This window comes from Myxocyprinus asiaticus, chromosome 26 (genome assembly GCF_019703515.2).
Source record: "Myxocyprinus asiaticus isolate MX2 ecotype Aquarium Trade chromosome 26, UBuf_Myxa_2, whole genome shotgun sequence".
Classification (NCBI taxonomy): domain Eukaryota; kingdom Metazoa; phylum Chordata; class Actinopteri; order Cypriniformes; family Catostomidae; genus Myxocyprinus; species Myxocyprinus asiaticus.
Window position 1 is genome coordinate 39,042,457 of NC_059369.1, and position 22,825 is coordinate 39,065,281.

General features: G+C 38.0%; 1 protein-coding gene across 2 annotated transcripts in view; it reads right to left on the reverse strand.

The window, feature by feature from the left end:
- Positions 1 to 22,825, reverse strand: part of LOC127416586 (granule associated Rac and RHOG effector protein 1-like) — a 65,175-nt gene that overhangs the window by 13,557 nt on the left and 28,793 nt on the right. Inside the window, exons 2-5 of one of the 2 annotated variants that reach the window (XM_051656003.1) lie at positions 15,910 to 16,002; positions 14,544 to 15,796; positions 2,170 to 2,382; positions 9 to 149 (exon numbers count right to left, since the gene is read on the reverse strand). In XM_051656003.1, the coding sequence (XP_051511963.1) occupies positions 9 to 149; positions 2,170 to 2,382; positions 14,544 to 15,047 (858 nt within the window). In that variant the 5' untranslated portion in view covers positions 15,048 to 15,796; positions 15,910 to 16,002. Of the gene's footprint in view, positions 1 to 8; positions 150 to 2,169; positions 2,383 to 14,543; positions 16,003 to 22,825 lie in introns of both variants that reach the window. The other variant, XM_051656002.1, reaches the window with a different exon arrangement.

Genomic DNA, 22,825 nt, shown 5'->3' on the forward strand with positions numbered 1-22,825 from the left:
ATGTTCACCTGTAAAGCGTTGTCGATCTTGGCGTTGAGTTCTTTAAGTTGGTGTTCAGGTATGGAGGTGTTCTGAGAACAGAAGAGCTGCTGAACCTGAATGCCAGACAGACAGCTGTCTTGCCCTCTCTCCCTGAGACACGCCGTCACCTAACATACACACACACCTACATATTTAACATACAAACCAGTGTTTCCTGCACCACTGCTGAATACACAATCCCACCACTATACTATAATTTGTAATAAATATGTACTTTTTTTTTTATTAACAATAATAATAATAATAAAGTTATACAATACAATAATACAATTTCAGTCGTAATTTCTTAACTTTAAAACCCTCTGGCTTTTATTTTGGCAGAACACTCCAGAAAAAACTGAGTTTCTGTCTAAAGGCTAATTCACATTCGTTTTAATATGCTTCTCATCAGGTGAAATGCTCCTCCGGTGCCATTCTCAACACATCATTTAAGTGAACTGAACTATTAATCATATTGATCTGAGATAGAGTTCATGGAAGGCATGCATTTTACGAGCCGTGCGTGCTGTGTATTTGTCAACAACAGAGCAGTGCTCATTCACTGAAGCGCACTACGCATGCATACTGCATGTTCACTTAATAAAGGCATCCTCTGCGATTCACAAAACTATTGTATATTCAAAGTCAAGAGACTTTGAATATAATGCATGAGTGAAATACTGTGGACTACTGTAATGGTGCTTTTATGCATCTTTGATGTCATATTGGAGCTTGACAGTAACGGCCATGACTTACAAAATAACACACAATACCAGAGCAATGTAAATCACTCTTTATTAATGCACTAATGACCAAGGGAGCGATCACTTCACTTCTGGGGATGTGAACTTTAATGTTCAACATAGATGATCATTTTTCTCTATTTGAGTGTTTCTGTTGCTGGATTTTTAAGTAAAAGTTTCTGTTTACATTTTTGGCCTTTTTTTTTATTTTTTTTTTACCTAAAATAGTGTTTTATGCTATTTTCGTCTGAAAATTCACCGCTCGAAATTTCAGTGCATCTCTAATTAAAATACACACCATTTCAAAAGTATAGCCACAAGACGTAAACATTATACATGTACACATGATTTTAGTGTGGTAAAATGTACAGTATTACAGACATTATCTGTGTAAAGTTATATCCAATATTACAATATAGTGCCTGTAATCTAATAAACAAAATTATGCCAATAAATCCCTGCTTTTATCACATTAAAACCATGTTAAAATGCATAATGTTTGCGTCTTGTGGCAATACTTTTCAAACAGCGTATTTTAACATTAATAGACTGGTTGCATTCACTTTCATTATTCGTACCTTACTGCAACAGCTCTTTTTGCGCCGTGTTAGCTCAGTGCACTGCTCAGTAACTCTGACTAGGCTTGGGATCGATGCCTTTTTCATGCATCAATAATCAGAAAATGTTTCCGATGATTATCGATCTACAGTATATTGGCATTTTGTTTTTAGATATAATTAGGGCTAATCGTTGCACAATAGTTTTTGGCTCTCTTCATACATTTTTCAACCAAAAGCCCCAACACTTTTCCATTAAATTCGACCCAAATCATTATCAAAGATTACCTAGCCTAGCTATCACTATATGATACATTGTGTATATGTATCTTTCATGTAGCCAACACAATGTTTTTACAATTACAATTATGTCTTTTTGTGGTTTGACAGCTTGAATGAAACCTATTCAATGATACATACAGAAAAAGTGTATAATAAACATCGCCATGTCTAATCGTTCATTTTGTGCAGTAACACCAGTTTCATACACTAACCTACAAACTCATCAACGTCCCTTTGTTCATTCTTCAAGTACAAAAACCTTCATAACGTTTGTGTGTATGGTGACTACATTCACAACTTTGGACTGCCACCTGCACCACATTGGCGTGTCCTTTAAGTACAGTATTAAGTACAGTAAATGTTCTATCACCCCCTTGTAGTCTCTCAAAGCTATTACACACGACTACATTAAAAGGAAGGCCAACTGACAGTGAATTGGAAAGCACACAAGTTAGGCTTTAACTTAAACATCGGCTAATGTTCATATATATTGATGCCTCAAAAACGTATTGAGAAAAAATGTGCCAATCAATAATCAGTGTATCGATATTTTATGACATTCCAACCTCTGATGCTCCTTTCCATGAACGCACGGCTTCCTCCAGCTCCGTCAAGGGCCCGGTGCTTGTGTTCTGGGTGTGGGCGTTACCACGCCTCCCTTGAACTTGTGCTAGCGCCTCTGCCAAGCAGGACTGTGCCACCGGCTGCACCTTCTGCAGTGCCTGCGACAGGAACTGAAAATGCACCTGCATCACTGTCAGGAAGCAGCGACCTAACACCTAAGAGAGAGTGACAGACAGACAAATAGATAGATCAGGGCACAGTAGCACTAATATTTAGACACCTGTGTGTAGAGAAAAACACATCTACAAAGGGAAACATACTGCAACAGACCACTAAAGTGCAATTACATCGAGATCCTTTAGGAGCCGAAAGGTATCACCACACAGGGTTCCCACTCTTTTCAAGACACAATTTTCTAGGACACTTCCAGGACATTTTATGCACCCAACAAGGGTAATATTTAAGTAAAAACACATGCGTCCATTTAAATCAAGCTTTTATTTTGCCGTTTCTGTTTGATTTTGACTGTAATTTCTCACCTCCAGATAAGCAGTTTGCTTTTATTTTAAATAATTGTACATTCAAACATTCATTTTCGTCCAAATGTGTCATATTCCATGACATAATGTGTTTTATTGCTAATGCCATTTTTACTACTAGATTCCATGTTTTCCGCATACTACACGTGGTAACCACGGTATAAGCTGACTCCAATCATTGAATTATTGAAATTAATTCACATCCCAAGGTTTTAACTCACCGTGATGCAAACTCATGAGGGGCGAAAAAGGTGAGACAATCACTGATCCACAAACATGTTTTCCGGCATTGTTTTTTTAAAGAATAAGCTAAAATCACTAACTTAAGCTATTTTAATGATTCAAGTATAGCAAATTATCTGCACAGTTGTGCAGAGGGTACTTTGTTGAGGCTTGCTTCTGTTTCACAAATTTGTTCAGTTTCATTAATTGACTAGTTTAGTGACCACTTCTGGAGATGCCACTAGGTGGCGACAAATGAGCGTTTTATGTGCTATGAGTGAGTCATTGAATCATTTTGGAGATGTCCAGGACCGAAATCTGCCAAGAGACCTTATAGTATTTAAGCATTATAAGCACAAAGCAGATCTATAATTTTCCTTCAGTTTGTGAACTGCCGAGCTTAACTTTTCTTCCAAAAAGACAACAATAATAGTCTAATAATATTAAAAAAAGCATCATGCAGGGGAGAATTTACGAGCTTGCCACGCAAGAAAGCAGGAAGTGTGCACAATAAACAGTGAAAACATTTATTTGAAAAAAAAACAAACATTTTGGGTGTGAATGTAATTACTGTAGTTCAATAACTGGGGTCTCTGGGTACTCGGAAATGATAAGGTAATAAATAATTAAAATAAATGATACATACAATATCTTTTCATACATTTTTATAGTTATAAAATATTTCTTGTTGCTTTGTACTCTCAAAGACATCATTTGTGTGAGGCAAAAACATGTGTGAAAAACACTTTGGTGTGAAGTTGGAGCCGAGGTTGCGCTGATGCGTCACTTCATAGACTTCAATTTATTCGGCAGCGCTGATGAGAGTCATGTGGAGGCCCTTCAACATGTATAAACATCAGTCACTTTTTCACATTAATTAGCTCTTTTCTCTCCGTGATGAACAAGGTAGACTCACATCCCGATGCTGAAGTACGAATGTGTATTTAACTCCTATTCCGAGTCCCGATTTTTACCATGTTTTTGTAACGAAAACCTTGCCAGCAACACAGTAAAACCGTTTTATTACAATAAAATATTTTCCAGGACAAATTATTATTTTCCAGGACATTTTAGGTATTTTTCTAATTTTCCATGACTGGAAAACTGCACTGCAAATTTCCATGTTGCCTGGGAACCCTGATCTTAGTCATCGAAATATCACTTTCAGAATACTTCAAGGACATCAATCAGGCTGGAAACTGTTGTGTAAATCTGGTACTGACATTATTTTAATACAGAACCAAAACCACACACCAAATGAGGCAAGAAACCTCAACCCACCAGACCGGCTCACAGATCCAGCACAGTTCCAGGAAACAACAGTGGAAGATCATGATAGTAACGTGTCTGTTCTGAACATTCCCAGACACACACAGCATTCTGAGCAGATTTACAGGGTTGTGGCTGTATTGCTGCCTAAATATGGAGTCTTTCCTGACTCATGTCTTACTCATCACGATGAGAACACGGACACCAGCTCATAAAACAAAGAGAAAGGATTGTTATCTGGTCAGACTATTTAGGAATCCTCTGCTCGGTCACTTCATATAGCCAAGAGAAGCAGGTGCTTGCGTCTAGACTTTTTTTATTTTAAGGGGCATTTTTGAACTTTATAAAAAGGTAATTTTTTGTAACGACAGAGGCCTACAACACTTTGTGTGTTTCAAAGTATTTCCACACAAGAGAAATTTTCTTTCACACAAAGCACAACTTGTATGTTTTTTCCATCTAACAATTCAAACAGTTTGCCGACGTCCAGTAGCGCAGATAATTAACATCGATACCCATGCTTGGCAGATACATAGGTGCATCTCTAATATTAAACCCATAACCAGATAGAATATTGAAAATAACAGACAAAAGTAATGGAATGTACAATGGGCCATTTTTTTTTTTTTTATCTGGGGCATTTGACAATTTGGGTGGCATTTTTTCCTTGAACCCAGATTAATGTCTGACCTTGCTTTTGACGAACCATCACACTCTGTTGTGAGAATGTATTTCAGGCAATAAGATACAAGCAGAAACATACGGCAAACATATTAGATTACATGGTCCGAGAAATCTGATCCAGAATCAGTCCTCAGGGCATAGCGAAACCCATAAACCCAAAGTGGTGCTATTTGGTCGAGCAGTGGGTGTATTTCTATAGCGGCACCTCACCGAGACAATTGCAGTGTCAGGTTACACCCCTGGGGATGGGAATACCCTGCCTGTCGCCCTGCCAGCCGAATGCATACAGGAGAATGCACTTGTCCCTTAGCACACACACAAAACAGACAGATTCCCGCAAGGCAGGAAGGACTACTTTGCAAACAAGTATGCTCATTAGCAAATGTAAGAGGCTGAATAAACACCAGCTATTGTTGGTACAGTCTGTACTGTGTTTACAGAGTGTGCGTATGGCAAGCATGCATGTTTAAGAAATATTTCCTCTGGTTCTGTTCAAGAGTTTAGTATGCTGCCATCTACTAAACCATTTTCATGCAAATTTTGCAAATGAAAGCTGAGCTCAGACAAAACCACCCCAGCTTTGTTTTCATTTTACCCATTTTACTTGAGTGATGCAACAAATTTCCAAGTGAAAAAGAAAATTCAATAAGTGTTTACATGCACAGTCTTAAACACTGATTATGCTTAAAAAGCCGACGTGTGTGGTCACGTAAATACCTTAAACACTTTTCCTTTACCGGGTTAAGATAAAAAACAGTTCAAGAATAAACCAATGGGCACACATAGATTTTTGCCCATTACCCCGATTTCGCCGTTCTTACTAGGGATGGGCATTTTTTTTTAGTAATTTTGTTATCGAGTACTCTAACCTAGGGCTGAAACATTTAGTCGCCGTTATCGACAATGTCAACAATAAAAAATTGTCAACAAAAAATGTCTTTGTCGAATAGTCATTTGATGTCATTAGTTACATGAGATCATATGAAACTCTAATGATGATGCGCGAGAGCAGCACTAAAGCTCGTGCCTGACTGAGGAGAAGAATTACACAGCTCACAGTCCAGAATGCACTCTAAACATTCCAAACAGCTTCAGGTGATGTAAGTAAGAAGGAATTATACAAAAAATACCAAATAAGTAAATACAGAAGCACTCTCGTTGTAGAATAAGCAGAGCCGGAGATGCCGCTCCGCTGAAGCAAAACTTGGGTGTCGAGCGTCTTTGAAGGAGGCATCCCGGCGTTACATCTTTAATGCAGTTATATTTAATGCGTTACAGCTTTATTAAAGTTCTAATTATAAGGAAGCAGGTCATGTAAATAACTACAAACTCCGAAAACGGTATTACTCTGTGCGTTCAGCGGCTCTTCTATGAGATGCGCGAAGTGTCCAGATATAAAGGGGAGAAACTGAAACTGCACACGGCTGAGGTATACTCTGGCACGGGGACGCTCAAGCGCGCTCTTGCTGCAGCTAGATTATATCGTGATGGCTCGTGACTTATTGAATCTTAATATATGCGTCACTGTGCATTTCTTATCATGAAGAAAATTGGCATTACGCAGCTTTATTAATAAGAGAGAGTTTGTTTTTTTGTGAGTTAAAGATGGATCGAAGTGAACAAAAAGGTGCCTCATTATACACTGCAACAAAATACATATTTGATTTGTTTTTGTTTTGGCTTGTTTTCCAAAAATAATATCTAAAACTAATAATTTATTCTAACTAATTAATTCCAACCTTATATAAATATGCTACCAGAGTTTTTGTTTTTGCTTGGCTATTCGTCTGCTTCAGAAGACCAAGCACAAGCACAGTACATTGTGTGAGTGCACACGCACAGAACAGTTTTATAGTTTTCCTTTTTACAGTTTTTTGATTATAAAGTTTCCCACAATTTTCTCCCTTCTGACAAAATGAACATCAGTCCAGACTTCTTAATTTTATGACGTAGTTATGTACAAAAAAAACTTAAGAGCATGGTCAAATATATCCATCTGAAATATGTAATACAGTGTGTTTATGTGTGGGCACATATACTATACACAATGCCATTCTAAAATTACCTTTAAAAAGATAAGACTTGAGTTGATTTGATTTAATTACTATTCCTTTTTCTTTCTCCCTTTCTTGTACATCATTATAGATTTAATATGACAATAAAATAATATAATAAATAGAGCCTGACCGATATGGGATTTTTGAGACCGATACGATTTTAGAGGGGGAAAATTCACCGATTACGGTGGCCGACATAGTTCATTTTTGAGCTGGAATGAAAACAGACCTTTTCTATGTGGATTGTGCAATGATTTTGCACCAATATGACTAAGCAAAGGTACTCAGAAGACTGCTTTCTTAAATATTTTTATCAAAAGAATATTTGACATTATTATTATACATTGTCAACAAATTCTAGAAATGAACACTGAGAAAATAAAGAATAAATAAAAATACAATAAATAGCTAAATAAATCAGTACTTTATGTTCAGTATCAGTCAGTTGCTGATGATTTAAATAAAGAATAAATTAAAATTATAGCTAAATAAAAATCAGTACTGTATGTTTAGTATCAGTCAATGGCTGACCATTTAAATAAAGAATAAATAAAAATAAAATAAATAGCTAAATAAACATCAGTAGTACTGTTTAGTATCAGTCAAATGCTGACTATTTTAATACTGCCAGTCAATTAGGGGCAGGTTGTAAAACAAGAAGCATTTACACCTGCAGAGTCAAGAGATAAACGGCAACAGCAATGTTTCACCGCATTCTGCTATACAAGTTCAAGGGAAACTTTCAACGGTGGAAAACCAGACTTTTAAATATTACATTTTGTAAATGCAACAGCTGGAATTGTTTGGTTGAAGGGGGTACCAAACTGTGAATCCTGAACAAAAAAGTTTGGTGAATACATGTTTACACATTAGTTTCCACTCAGCTGACAATGAAAGTAGCTGCGTGATTAGCTAGTTAGCTATAAGCTCGTTGTCACAGAGAGTAAAAGATGGACATTGTTTATTTACTTTCCAGCATTGCATCTCACAAACTAGGTAACAACATAGCATGAAATCAACACTCAAAAGACAATCCACCACCGCACCGTTATCTGCTGAGCTGCAAAAAGATGCTCTGATGTTTACGCTTCAATCTGCTACATTACTGACTGCACTGACAAACTATAGCTGGCTAACAGCAAACAGATGTGATAAACATGAATGACATGGTTGTCAGGGACAGGGTTAATGTTATATTAGTTATATTGAAAAGGGAAAATGATGGGGTCATTGTTTATTAACTTTCCATATGTATTTCACAAACAAGTTAGCAGCTTACCGTGAAGACACCGCTTAACTCCGCACCATCTACAGAACCACCGTCAGCACAGCTCTGTAAACAATGGAGTCAGAGCATGCTCTGCTGGACAAACTACGTTATGACACCAATTCTAAATCACCCCAAGCATTGTTTTCTGCATTATATGTTCTGACAAAAAAGTTTTCATATCTGCGCATATCGGAAAACATATACGCCGATACCGATATATCTGTGAAAGGCTAATATAAATCGGTCAGGCACTAATAATAAATACTGTCAGTAGTTATGAAGCATACAGTCGCTATTTAGCTTTGTAAGGCAGTGTTTTATGTTACACATCCACAGCGACCCCCAGTGGACTCAATTGTAATTGCCTGAATTATTGAGAGATTCAGGGGAAAAACAATGTAATTCAGCGTTGCTCAAAGCATGCAACTGCACAAAGAAATACGTATTTGCTATATTCGAGAAGTGTTTTTAATTCTCGGGTAGCTGGTGCAGAATGAGTAATTGATTACTCATGCACATTCCTAGTTCTTATCGGCTTATCCAGTGGGTGCATGTGTTGTGTATGACTGTTCATGCTTTAATGTCAAAAGCAGAGAATAACCCAACGATTACAAGTCTCATGTAAAATTTTGTTTTGTTGCGATGTCAAACTTTTTAATAAGCCGAATTTTGTTAGTTATTAGTGTACTGGTGTGCATGCAAATGTACTAAATGAGAAAAAATATAGAACGGGACTTGATTTTTTTCCATCGGGAATTGATTAGATTGTGAAAATTTGTCTTTTTAAAAATGTGAAAAATAAGGTTTGGTGATGGAATGTAATTTCAGAGGTTGAGTAAGTTATTACATTTTGATGAAAGATTATATATTTATTTCTAATAAAGTGCAACACTGAATTGTGCAAAAACAGACCAGTAATGTGTACCAGGAAAGTAAATAGGGTTAATTTTGATTTCATGTTGTCTAAAAATTAAATAAATAAAAAGTAAAAAAGGTGGACTGGTCTGAATGCTAGAAGCTGATCACAAGTGTACAGACCAAAAAAAATTGAGGGCAAAGACAAGATTTTAAAAAGACTTCTCAAAAAGAGCCAAACTTTCCACAACGATCCAACTTATTTCAAATGGCTTTCCGACTTCCGCTTTCTGGGTGAGTATTCAAGACATATTTGCTTCTGCAAACACTCAAACACTTTCACTATTTGAAAACATTCCACGGCAAACACTTGCAGGGGAAAGAATTTAGAATTACTAAATTATTCCATTTCATAAGTTCAAACTTTTATGTTTTGTGTTTAGCACAAGGTTCCATAGAAACTTCAACATTCTGATGGTTGTAAATAGGGCTGTCACGATTTTGAAATTTGGCTGACGATTAACTGTCAAACAAATAATTGCGATTATGACGATTAACTGTCTGTTTTAGGGCTATGGCGATTCATCGTCTCTTTAAGGGCTTTCACGATTAATTGTCATATAAATTGTCATATTTCTTAAAGTGTGCTTTTTGAATGTGTGCATACACTTTAAGAAGTCATTTTAACATATTTAACTTATATTTACTTATATTTTAAATATATAAATAAAATAATAAAATAGAGATGTGATTTCCTGTTTAAGGCTTTAAAAACTTATGAATGACATGAAAAATAATATTTTAAATATCAAAATATTTCTAAATGCTTAATGTCTCTCTTTTGGGTCAACTTTTGTTTTGGTCAATTTTACATTTACATTGTTGTTTTTGAACTCATATTTTACATTACATTTTTTTACTAAAAACAATTTTTATATATATTTTATTATATTTATATAATACTTTATTATATTATGCAATAGTAAAATATATCTGTCCTCATTTCTTCACTTTCACACGTTAATGCTCTGATTAAACCCACGAGCCCTTATTTGTCATGAAGCAAAAACTGAGATTTAATCATTTCATCACTCCACAGAAATAAAGCATGCGTCTCCTCCTCTGTGTCAATGAACCACTAGCCTAACATTTGCCATTACACGATCATTTAAAGTGAAACCAGAGTGCTTTGCATTCACTATCACAGTTCAGAGGTCAACCGATATACATCGGTTTTGCCGATTAATCGCACCGATAACTGATAGTTCCAGTAATCTGTTATCGGCAAAAATCCACACCGATAGTTTTTCCCCGTTGCATCCGGTGCTGGAGCAGCTGGGAAGGGTCCGCTGTCATTATACAGTATGAGAGCTTCACTGATGTGGTGTTTGTTTTGACAAGTGAGACTACACTCTGCATGGAGCGGAACACTTCAGATGCGAATTAAAAACATCAACAACGAAAATGTATACAGTACACATTGTCATCATTAGAAAGTAATTAATTTGTTGACTAGATGCTGCATTAGTAGAGAACAGCAGTATGTTTGCCGAAAAGGCTGAGAGGACGCTAACATGGTTAGAACGATGTGACAAAAATGCACACAAGTCCTACACAAATGTTTAAATGTAACGATTGTTAACAACTATTTGCATTAGTTTATTTCCAGCTGGTCAAGTTTATGCATTCGTTAGCCAGATAAGTTGCATATTTAAAGCTAGTGATGTGAGAAAGCAAATTCAAATCTTTATGCAACCGATAGAAATATACAAACAAATCAGAATTTATCCTCAATGTAATACGCTGACTTAAGATCTATCACATTCTTACGCTAAAAGAGGCTAGACACAGTGCAACAACTACAGTTCAACAGAAAGTAGGTGTCTCAATATGCTTTAAAAGTCATTTTTAATTAGACACATCATCTAAAAAAACAGCGCTCCTGCATGAAACGCTTTGAATAAACAAAAACAAAGGGAAACAAAGATGTTCGTCTAACGCGCGTTTACATAGAAAAACAAATGGATGGTTGCAAAAGCGTTCGGTGTGAACAGCCCCTTACAGTAGGTGGAGGTCTTTGGTCGTTGAGTCTTGCTCGCTTATAACCAACCGTTTCTCAGATTAAGCAAGGAGTTGTTTAAATGCTTTGTCAGGAAAGATGTTCAACTTAGAAATGTGTCTGGAGATCCTCACTTCCGGTTCCATTCTGCTGTGTTCCGTCTGTTTGAACAGCCCCTTGCCTGGGCTCATAGTCTGAGCCGCTTCACCACCGAGTTCAGCCGAATACCACTGCTCTCTGTGAATATTACTACCCTACATACAACTGTAATGAATAAAAAAACCAATGTGTTATTTAGCTGTTATTATAGCTTGAGTCTGGGGTAGTATACTGTGGTATCAGTGCAAGTGTAACACCATGTGAACTTCCTATTGAAGCGTCCCCCCCCCCCACTTACTTACTTTTAACTTGAGAGATTAACTTTGAGAATATGGACCGACTAAAACTTTTTATCTATTCATTTTATGCAAATTAGTTAAAAATGAAATGCTCTTTTTTAACAGCCAGGATAAGAATGTTCTATGCAATAATATAACATTGCTCTATGGTTTATGTATTTATTGCGCCCTCTTGTGGACTCAGGAAACAACATCAATTTACAAATTAGCAGACTTTAAAATTTTAATATTAGTTCATATATATTCATATATTTATTTCATTTAAAAAGGTACAATACATTTTCATGGTTCAGTCAGTACTGTTTATTTTTGTAATAAAGTTCAGCACTATTTTATTTGAATGTTATTTTTTCATTCAGTATTCAATTAAAAAAAAACTATCGGTTGATTAATCGGTTATCGGCAGGTACTGCCCAACTTAGTTATCGGTAAAAACCACTATCGGTCGACCTCTATCACAGTCTATACTTAATTGTTTATATTTTCGCGGGAGTTTGGTGCGAGCATCTGCTGACATTGCGCGTATCAGTGCACTTCACGCACTCTTCCAGACAGGACCCACGGACGGTGCGGCTCAGTGACGCTCGGACTCCGAGTTCAACTGAATGGCACACAAACACACCGTTTGTATTTTTTAAGTATTCACTTAAAATTCCCTTATTTGGCATTAAAATGTGATTGGAATTAGAATGCCCAATAATCACGGTTATCTCAAATAATCACGGTTAGATCAAATAACTGCAATCAGACGGTTATATAATAATCACAACAGGCCTACTTGTAAAGTCTCTTTAGCTGTGGGCCTGGCCAGAATCCTTGCCGCAGCATGCCCGTTTTAAAGACCTGTGGTGTGAAGCCTTCCTGCTCTGGGCACAACCACATCCACAAGGGCACAAATCCTCACACATAAAAACATAACTTCAGCTTATATACGTCCCTTGAGTAGAGACACAGAGACTGACCAGCACCAAGCACCAACAGACAACTCAAACGGCCAACCACATGAGCAAGAAAGTATGTTCCCTTGGAAAGAAAGCATCTGGTTTCCGAAAATCTCAGATCATAGGAATTCCTGAACCTCTACAAAAGATCTAGGAGGCCTCTCTTCTCTCCTTGGCTTTGCAAAGTAATCATGAGGCTTACAATTCAACATTTTCAAATGTACATCCTGAACTGATGGCAGTCTGGAGTATGGCAGTGTAAGTTCAAATCTAATTGACCGACATTATGCAATTTTTGGAAGTCAGGGTACACAGGTGTACCTCAGTCTAAAGAAATAAAATTGTGTTTACAAGTTACCAAGCAAATAAAATGAGACATTCTGAGGAAGAACAAAATTTGCACAGTAGCAAATATTTGAAAGCTATTCGAGAGGTTTGGTGTTGGACACCTAGTAGCAAGTGAACAATAAATCTTTAAGCACAGCTATTTATTACAAGTCTGGATTATATACGATTTCAGACTAACCAAAGCTGCAAACCGGACCAGACTTTACACAGACAGTCTGGCTAAGCGAGACTACTTGGTTCCTTCAAGGTGGACTGTCTCAATTTATTCTACTAAAATCCAATTTGGATATACCTTGGATACAGATATATCCTATTATCTTAGAAACAATATTTAAATTACTAGTGCTTCTAAACAGCAATATGAAACAATTTATAAGCAAAAGTGGGCAGAAGATTTTCAGGTGATCTAGAGCAGTGTTTCCCAATCCAGGATCTCTACCTAAGCCCAAAATATACTTTGGTTTTGACATGAACGCTTAGCGTCTACATACAGTCAAAAGCTAGCCTTTCAAAGTATGCTTTATTTGACTGTGCGCACATATACAGGCGGTTGGCTCATGCATGCTACGACTTCTATGAGATACTGGACTATTTCTCTTCAAGAGTTTATACCCATAAGATGTCTTTATATTTCTTCAGACTCGAGTTATACAAATGCAGGTATCTCCTGACTTCCTCACACATGCACTCTTGATGTGCACACCCACTACTGTTGTTTCCACTTTCGCCCCCTGATGTTTAGCAGCGATTACATCTTCCTCAAGCAATTCTTCGTGAAAGCAATGGCTTAATTGAGAGTGTTGACACCTTGTTGACCCACTAATTAGTGCAAATAATTCCAGGCGCATACGCATTTTGCATGATCAGAGCAGGTGTGGTTAGAAAACTCGGGCTGCACACGTTCAGTTCTCGAGCACTCTGCTGATCACGAAATTTGCTGTATGCAAACTCCTAGCACTCACGTCTGACCGAAGTACACTTTAGGCTTTATTTGATACCCAATTTATGATCATGGAGCCTCTACTAACAAACTGATGAGTTGATTTGGGTTTCTTACTAGGGATGAGAATCACAAGCAATTCAACGATTCCATTACTAATTCCTCTTAAAAATTCAGTTCAATTGACAATTTTTTTAGTTCTTTTGAGGAAGAAATATTTGGAAATAAGAAATACCTATTGGATTTACTGTCCTCAGCAGCCTAAAACCAAAAGATGAGATCACTTAATATTTTAACATAACAGATTCTTTGTTTACACAAACTTTTTAAATAAGACATTTTATTTATTTATTAATTTTTAGAAAATACCGCTCATTTCGAGTTGGACATGATGAAATTAAGGACTTGTGGCTCAACCGGCTGATAACGAGTCAGAAGGTAGCGCTGTATGATTTGTGGTACAGTCATTCATTTGAAAATCGGATTATAATGGTCACAATTTATGTTTCAAAATGCTGGATTGAGGCGAAGTTTCAGTGCCACTGAGTAGTAGGCACAGGAAACACTGTCAGTGTATTTTAGTATGGTGTTCTCTTCGAAGCGGCAGAAGAATGAACATTTGAGAAATGTTAATGGAAACTGAAGTCTTGAAAATCTTACACTTTTGCCATTTAAAATGTTTTATTAACCGGTTCTGAATGCAAAGCGTTTTTTGGTTCCCAACCCCATGCGATACATACTTTTGGAACAGGACTGAGAAGCACTGATCTAGGTTAACTGACTCAGTGACCTACCTCAACGTCCTGCAGACTGAAGTCGGTCTGGTCTTTAAAGTTAGCTGTGCCTGCGCTGAGCTCCATCAGCATTTTGCCAATCTCGGGCTTTATTGCTGTGGTGAGCCGGCTGGTAGTTTCCATGACATGTTCCTGCACGTCCTTCAGTTGCATAGCGGCTTTGGAGTAACGGGAGTCCCGGAAAACACTGCCAAAGATCTCCGTGAGGAACGCACTCGCACGGCAGAATGCGTTCAGCGCATCCAGGTATTTGGAGATGCCTTGCTGGATGTCTGCGATCGCCGTGGCTGTGCCCGGGGGAGGGGCATGACAGCTGGAGGGGGAGGAGCCTATGGTTGCCATGGGAGATGGAGCTGAGCAAGAAGAGCCCAAGGGGGCACTGAGAGTCCGGCTGAGCTCAGGCAATTGGAATTGCTGGTGCTGCTGACCTTTGTGCTTGGACCCGCCAAGCAAAAAGCGCAGCTTGTAGTCCATTTTACTTTCTTGTGCACTGCAACAATACATAAGTATTCAATACGCCCTGGAGTGTCAGTCCTTGCAAAGTGGACTACTCTGTGAAACTAAACGAGTTCTCAATACTAACTAATTTCGGTCTTCTGGAATCAAGTAAATAGATAACTTAAAAATTCCATCACACTGGAAGTAATGACAGTATTCCACTCTGAAGAGGGAGCGAGAGCAAGTGTAGTGGAAATGTTCGAGGAATTCTTGCAGTCCAGCTGCAACTCTAGACGCAGCTTGTATCAAAAAGTTTGCACAAAAACAACAAAATATCCCACTGGAACAGCACAAATTCTCTTAGTCACTGTTATTTTCCATTAGAATAGGTTCACAGGTGCCTCTCAAGTAAAAAATGCTTTACCCATCTCTTTCACACCAAGCATAGCTTCTATCCGGGACATCCAAAGTGCATAATCAATCCATCAAATGGAAGCAAAAAAAAAAAATCCTACTTTCCAAACTCTAGTTTTCTGTAGACCTCTACTTAAAATAGAAAAATCTTAAAAATCTGTCAGCAAAAAACAATATGAAATTTCAGAAGAGGAAAAACAGTGAAAATGTTCAACAGTAAGCACGGAAAATTCCGTCTTGGAGGAGGATGCGAGCTACAGGATGATGTCGCCTTGACACGATCGAGGCTACTGGAGATGTGCGGCTCTCTGACGGATCCAGTCGGTCAGAGGGTTCTAAGTGATGTACAGCTGGTCTCGGTCCAGTCAGGGGTGATCAAAGGGCTGGTTGAACAGACACAGCTGCTGGGGAGAGAGAGAGAGAGAGAGAGAGAGAGAGAGAGAGAGATATCGAGATCGAGATCGCCGGGCACTGTCTTGATCTGCTTACAGTGCCTGAGGTAGTTAATACTCACAACGGAAACAAATGTGCTTTCAGATAGGGGTCTCTCTGCAAACAACTGGAGCAACAAAAGCACAAACTATCTGTAAGGCCTCTCGGTCATTTCCTGTGAAAAAGACAGAGACAAAGAGAAAATGTCAGCGAGATGTCACATAGAGGATGTGTTTTGACATTTGTTTCCAAACGTCTCTTTGAGATTGGATTCAGAAGTTAGCTTTCAAGAAGTGCACTGATTATAGCATACATAAGAAAGGGTTTGTGGGAGATTTCTTAGCTCTACTCATTAAATCACTTAAACTGTGCTAATAATACATTCTCTGAATGATATTATTTCCATGTTGGTGTGCAAATGAATTAAATAAAAGACTAAACTATATAAGCACATGCAAAAGTCATGACCACAATGATTGGATGTTGTAGATGGTTGGCAGGGCATTGTTATGAGTTTTTCTGGATGGTTGCTAGGTGTTTGCTTACTGTCCAAAAGCAAAAGTCCCCGCCCACAAGTCTATTTGATATTCTGGTCTTTAATGGCATGGGTGCCTCCTTCAATGCAAGTTTTCACTAGGATATTTTGTTTTTTTGTCAGAACGCTGTAATGGCAGACAAAAACACACGCTATCCTTGTTGAGTCAAAAACATAAGGAAACGCATCTTTAGCTTTGTATTTGCACCAAACTGAACAGGTGCTCATTGCACGATGCATTCAGTCTCTGTTCAATCTTGTGCAAATACAAAGTTGGCCAACTCTCTCTGTTTTTGCACTCTTTTTTATGTTATGGATGAGAAACATTAAGCGTCAAACATTGCAAAAGCGTGACAAAACAATGCCATCTTTTTGAACCACACAGCACGAACCGATTATTACATGGCCCCAATGGACAAAGCGTGGCACACATGCGCGGTTGCAGACAAGTCTTGATCACGCAGCGCAAAACACAGCGCTGTGAACAGCGAGTCACGAGATCTATTTGAATTCGGCAAAGAATTCACCATTACAAACCCCTATTAAAACTGCATATGTTTTGGCAATTACACTAGTTTTAAACCATATTTATTAATCCCAACATTCTGAACACCACTGAGAGAAAACAGGATAAAACACTGTATCATGCACAAAATAGTAGAAGGCAAAAATTTAGGCTACCATGGATTTACTGTAGTAGCCCAACACTACCTGTATTATTTATGGAAAGGAAAATTAATGTGTGATATTCGAGTAGTGTTTTTAATACTCGAATAGCTGGTGCAGACTAAGTAATGTATTACTCGTGCACATTCCAACTAAATAGCATTGTGATATCGAATCGGGAGGTCTCTGGCAATTCCCACCCTTACCAGAGAGAGCACAGCATGTCAATGTGAGGATCAGGACAGAGCCTGTAGACTGGAGGGTATCACAATATCTGCATTACAAACCGCAGAGGCAAAAAAAAAAAAAAAGTGTTGTTTCGTCCCGTCATTATGCAGAGAGTACCGTGACATTTACCTAGCTAAAAAAGGATACTGCACAATTACACATTTTTAAAAGCTACTTTTAACTCTTCACTCTCCAGGTGAAGGCCAGAGGGAATCTTTGGATGCCAACAGCACTTAGTCTACTGTTTTCTAACAGCTATGACTTAGTAATGAGATACTATTAGATACTGCTATAGCAGTTATACAAATGCAGGTATCTCCTGACCTCCTCACACATGCACTGTTGTTGTTTCCACCTTCATCTACTGTTGTTTAGCAGCAATTACATCTTCTAGTGCTTCATCGTGACAGCAACGGCTCAACTGAGAGTGTTGCCACATTTTGGACCCACTAATTAATGCAAAAAATTCCCGGCACATGCACATTCTGTGCGTTCAGGGTATCCGCGGTTAGAAAACACTCTGCTGATGATGTACGCATAAGCCTAACGTTCATATCTCACTGAGGTATACATTGGGCCTAAGATCCATACAATGGAAGAAAACTGGGCAACTTAAATGTAAAAAATTTACAAAGTTTCAAAAGTATAGCCACAAGACATTAAACATGATCAGAACGTTATATCCAATGTGCAAAGTTAAATCCAACATTTCATGCAAAGCCGATAAGTCTGATGACTTTAACATGATACGCACAAGGATATAAGAAAAGGTCTTTTCACATATAGAAAAATCCAAAACACAAGAATTACATTGGTGATGCATAACTATGCATAAGCTGTATAAGTTGTTTCTCGCCAGTGGGACAGTATGTTAGTGTCATATTTGTTAAATGAACCAATCAGTGTTGAGATAAGTGTCTTTTTTTTTTAACATTGTGTATCTGAGTTACCGCTACAGAACTCACTGTGCTGGTTTGTTTAACCAGCAAAAAAAACATTCCAGAAGTCTCTTCTGTTTGTCTGCCATGTTCAACTGACCTCAAACGCCTCTCGAGGAAAACACTCCCACACATGCAGAACTGGATGGGCCAAGCTGCAAACAAAATCACTGTAACAATCATGTCACCTTTAGGATGTCAACTGTCTCCTTTTGTGAGTCTCCTTGTTAAGCTCAGTCTTTAAGACTATGACAGGGAAGAGGCGAGCGGAGTTCCTGTCTGTAAACCCCAGAGATTAAAGGTGTGTTGACAGCACCAACCGGGTCACAGCATCACTTCATCACAAACACACACTTCAGAAGAAACAGGGTGGTAAACACTGCATCAATGTTGGGGAAACTGTAGCTTGCAAAGTTACTCAACATTTAAAGAGGCTCAACTATGGGGCCTGGGTAGCTCAGTGGTAAAATACGCTTGCTGCCACCCCTGGAGTTCGCTAGTTTGAATCTCAGGGTGTGCTGAGTGACTCCAGCCAGGTCTCCTAAGCAACCAAATTGGCCCAGTTGCTAGGGTGGGTAGAGTCACATGGGGTAACCTCATCGTGGTCGCTATAATGTGGTTCATTCTCTTTTATTCCAGCAGAGGGCGAAATGTATTTGTTGTCATCTATGAGTATTATGTGACGTCACATTCATTTCAAGTGGATGCAAGAAAGCAAATAAAATGGTGGAGAGGTGCAAGAGTACAAAACAGTTGATCCTTTGCCACTCTCTGGAAGCCCGTTGGGCTGGTGGGAAGAACATCATCGTGAGTACCCTCTACTGGCCAAGCTAGCCAAGCGGTACTTGGGTGTACCAGGGACAAGCGTCTCTGATGAACGCGTGTTCTCTACAGCTGGGGACATTGTGACAGCTCAGAGAAGCAGCCTCACAACAGAGCACGTTGACCAGCTCTTGTTTTTGCAAAAGAATCCTGACACTCCCAAGCACTGGAACAGCCAAATGTAGCAGTTGCCAGTTTAGTATACTTCAAGAAGTATATATTTTTTATTCATTCTATTGTACATTTTATTACCACTTTTATATGCGGTCCAAGGTTTTGAAAGCATGGTTCACATTTGTGCTGTGTGAATTTTTGAGGGGCTCTATTCATTTTGGCCTAACATTTTATTTTATTTATGTCTTATGTCACTAGCTTGATGAGCAGGGACAGCTTAATGTAGCATTTTATTTTATTTCAAAAACCTAAAGCAATCAAAACGCATTATTGACGCTCGTGATAGATCACAGCCACGCAAGGAAACAGGAAGAATTTGCGTGCGCGTTTTAAATAAACCTTCACGTACATTATTGATATATTACCAGTATACAGCACTCCTGTCGAGCGATGTCTGCAAATGGTGCCTGTTTTGTAAATGTCTTTTGACTATCACTGTTGTAGTTGACTGCAAAAAGAAAATGTTCCCAGAAAGGAGAAACGCAGGAGGCTTCTCTATCAGCGTTTCGTTTTCTCCACTTGCCATTTTCAACTACACACAACGCTTGCAGGACAGTGATGTCATCAAGTTGACCCACATGAAACACAGGCGGAACATATCCATCTACAGATCCATTCAGGTGCATTAGCGGAGGTTGTAACTGTGCCTGTATGTTTGACACTTTGTTTTCTTGACCAAAACTTGTGCTCCAGATGCATCATTAAACGTGAGGTGAACCGACCGCGGTGCCAATGCTTCGCGGAATGTGGGTGGATACGCTCCACCTGTTTCACGTGGTTCAACTTGATAACATCACTGTTCTGGAAGCGTTGTGTGTAGTTGAAAATGGCAAGTGGAGAAAACGAAATGCTGATAGAGAAGCCCCCTCCGTTTCTCCTTTCTGGGAACATTTTGTTTTTGCAGTCAACTACAACAGTGATGGTCAAAAGAAGTTTACATAACAGGCACCATTTGCAGACATCACCCAACAGGAGTGCTGTATACTGGTAATATATGTCAATGTAAGTGAGGGTTTATTTAAAACGCGCATGCAAGTTCTTCCTGTTTCCTTGCGTGGCTGTTATCTATCACGAGCATCAATAACGCACTCTGATTAATGGCATTAAGATGCCGTTATAGTAATACATCGATACATGATTAATCATTTATGCCAACATCACCCAGGAAAAGAGCCGCAGGTGAGCCGAAACTGCACACACTCCCTTCCATTTTTAAGCAGGCACTCAGTGCTAATTCGGACAGACGTGAAACAATAACTAAAGTGCTTGGGGTGTTCATGTGGGATTTCCATGTATATGATTAAAATATTCAAGCTGCATTTTCACAACATCTCTTCTCGTATGCATTCTAATAGCAAGGTTATTCCTTTTATAGTGATGTTCAGCTACCGAATATTGAATATGTTGAGATGAGTTTGAAGTGCACTTTATGTTGATGCATGTAGTGTATTAGTGCAGGTATTAAGTTAAAATTAACCATAGTTTTACTATAGTAATATTGTAGTAACCATGACTGCTGTCACCATGGTTTTCTGAGCAGAAATCATGGTTTTGATACAATTAATCATGGTTTTATAAGAGTAATACTGTAGTTTCTATATAGTAACCATGATTTTACTATATTTTGTAACCATGACAGTAACCATGTTTATATTGTGGTTACTATGATTTTACTACAACTGCCATGGTTAAACTATGGTTACTGTTATAAAACAATGATTGTTTTTTAAGGGCAAACCTGTTGAAGTTTTTACCAATTAGATTATTCTTTGGATTTGGCAGTAAAAAAAATTTTTTTTAAAGCAAACACTGAACCGTACCAAAACAGTGACCATTAAGCCATGATACAAACCAAACCGTGAGAAATTCGAACCATATATATATGTTGTTGCAAATATTAAACCAAATATTACATTATTCTTCTCTAATGAAGGAGCTACCAATAATTAAAGACCTCAAAACGGTTGTGAAATGGCTGCATGGGAATAAACAGCTGTTCAAGGGCAAAGTTGAAGAGCCTCGTTTCCTACAATTGGAAGAGGACAAGGAAAGGGCCAACCACAATCTTTTTGAAGAACCAGAACTTTCCAGAGAGACCTTCACATTTAAATTTTCTTTTCAGGGATGACATGGCGATTTGTTTCCTGGAATTATATAAGACGGGCCTAAAGTAAATTGCTGTTTTGATGGGTTTTAAACTGTCTATTTGTTGTATAAAGTGTTTCTGTTAAAATGTTGCTGTTGTTTACAAGTTGTTTAAATTATTATTTTAGATCCATTTTATCAGTATTAACATTTCTTATTAGTTTTCTAATTATTCAATGTACAGTTTTGCTAGGCTTTGAAACTGAACGTTTATTTTTAATTTGATATGATTAAATATATATGACATTAAATGCCCATGCTTTGTTCCATTAAGTACTATTGGTAACATCATGAACATGGAGGAAATCATATTATCTCATATAAAATAGTCGAATGGGTAACACTTTAAAATAAGATTCCATTTGTTAACATGAATAACAATGAGCAATACATTTACAGCATTTGTTACTTTTGGTAAATGCTTTGTCAAAAATGCTTAACATTTACTAATATATCTTTAAAATTAAAAGTTGTATATGTTAACATTAGTTCATGCACTATGAACTAAAAAGAACAATTGTGCATTTATCCATTTACATTACCAAGATTAATAAATAATGATTAAAAATATCATTCATTGTTCATTCGTGATACCTACTAATGTTAACAAATGGAACCTTACTGAAAAGTGTTACCACTAAATGTTCAAATTGAAATCGATGTGAAAACAGTACGTTTTAAATCTAATAAAGAAAAACAGAAGAAAGAAATTACACTTCAAAACTGTAGGTGGCTCAAGCATCGGTCCTAAAACTGCTGTGGCTTCATTAGCTCCACCCTAACATCCGGCCTGAGACTGCTGGCTTGGCGCTGCTGTCCTGAAACTGCTGTGATGTATGGCTCTGCGGCTCTGCAGATAGGTAGGTGTCTGTTTGTAGGCAAGTTCACAGCAGTTTAATTCGCTTCTTATTCTACTTCTGGTAAAATGCACATCCGGTGCTGTTCTAAATGCATATTACAAGTGAACCAAACTATTGAGCACCTACATCTGAGATGTTGTTTGGGAGTAGCACTCAAATATTGCGCACCGCGTGAAGGCTAAAAACAGCGGCGAGTGTGTGTCAGAGCAGTGCCATTCAGTAATGCGTTGGTGCTACATGTGCATTTTATATATTTACTTATTAAACACAGCCTTTTGTGATTCACAGAGCTGTCGCACATCTTCAATGGCTTTGAATAAAATGCACGAGTCATATGAACTACTTTAATGGTGTTTTTATGGTTCTTTTATGTCATTTTTGGAGCTTGACAGTAACAAACATGACTAACACACAGTATCGGATTTGGATCGGGCTTGTCGGACAGATACCCGATCTGTCAAAGAACGTCAGTAACGGAGCGGATACCGATCCAGGTAGCGGTTCGGTGCCATCCCGAGTTTGCTTCAGTCCAAAGAACAATCATGAACTCACTTAAGACAGTCAGAATAAGTATCAATGCAAGTTGTAACTCAGTAGACACTTTTATCGAAAGATGTACACATAATTAAA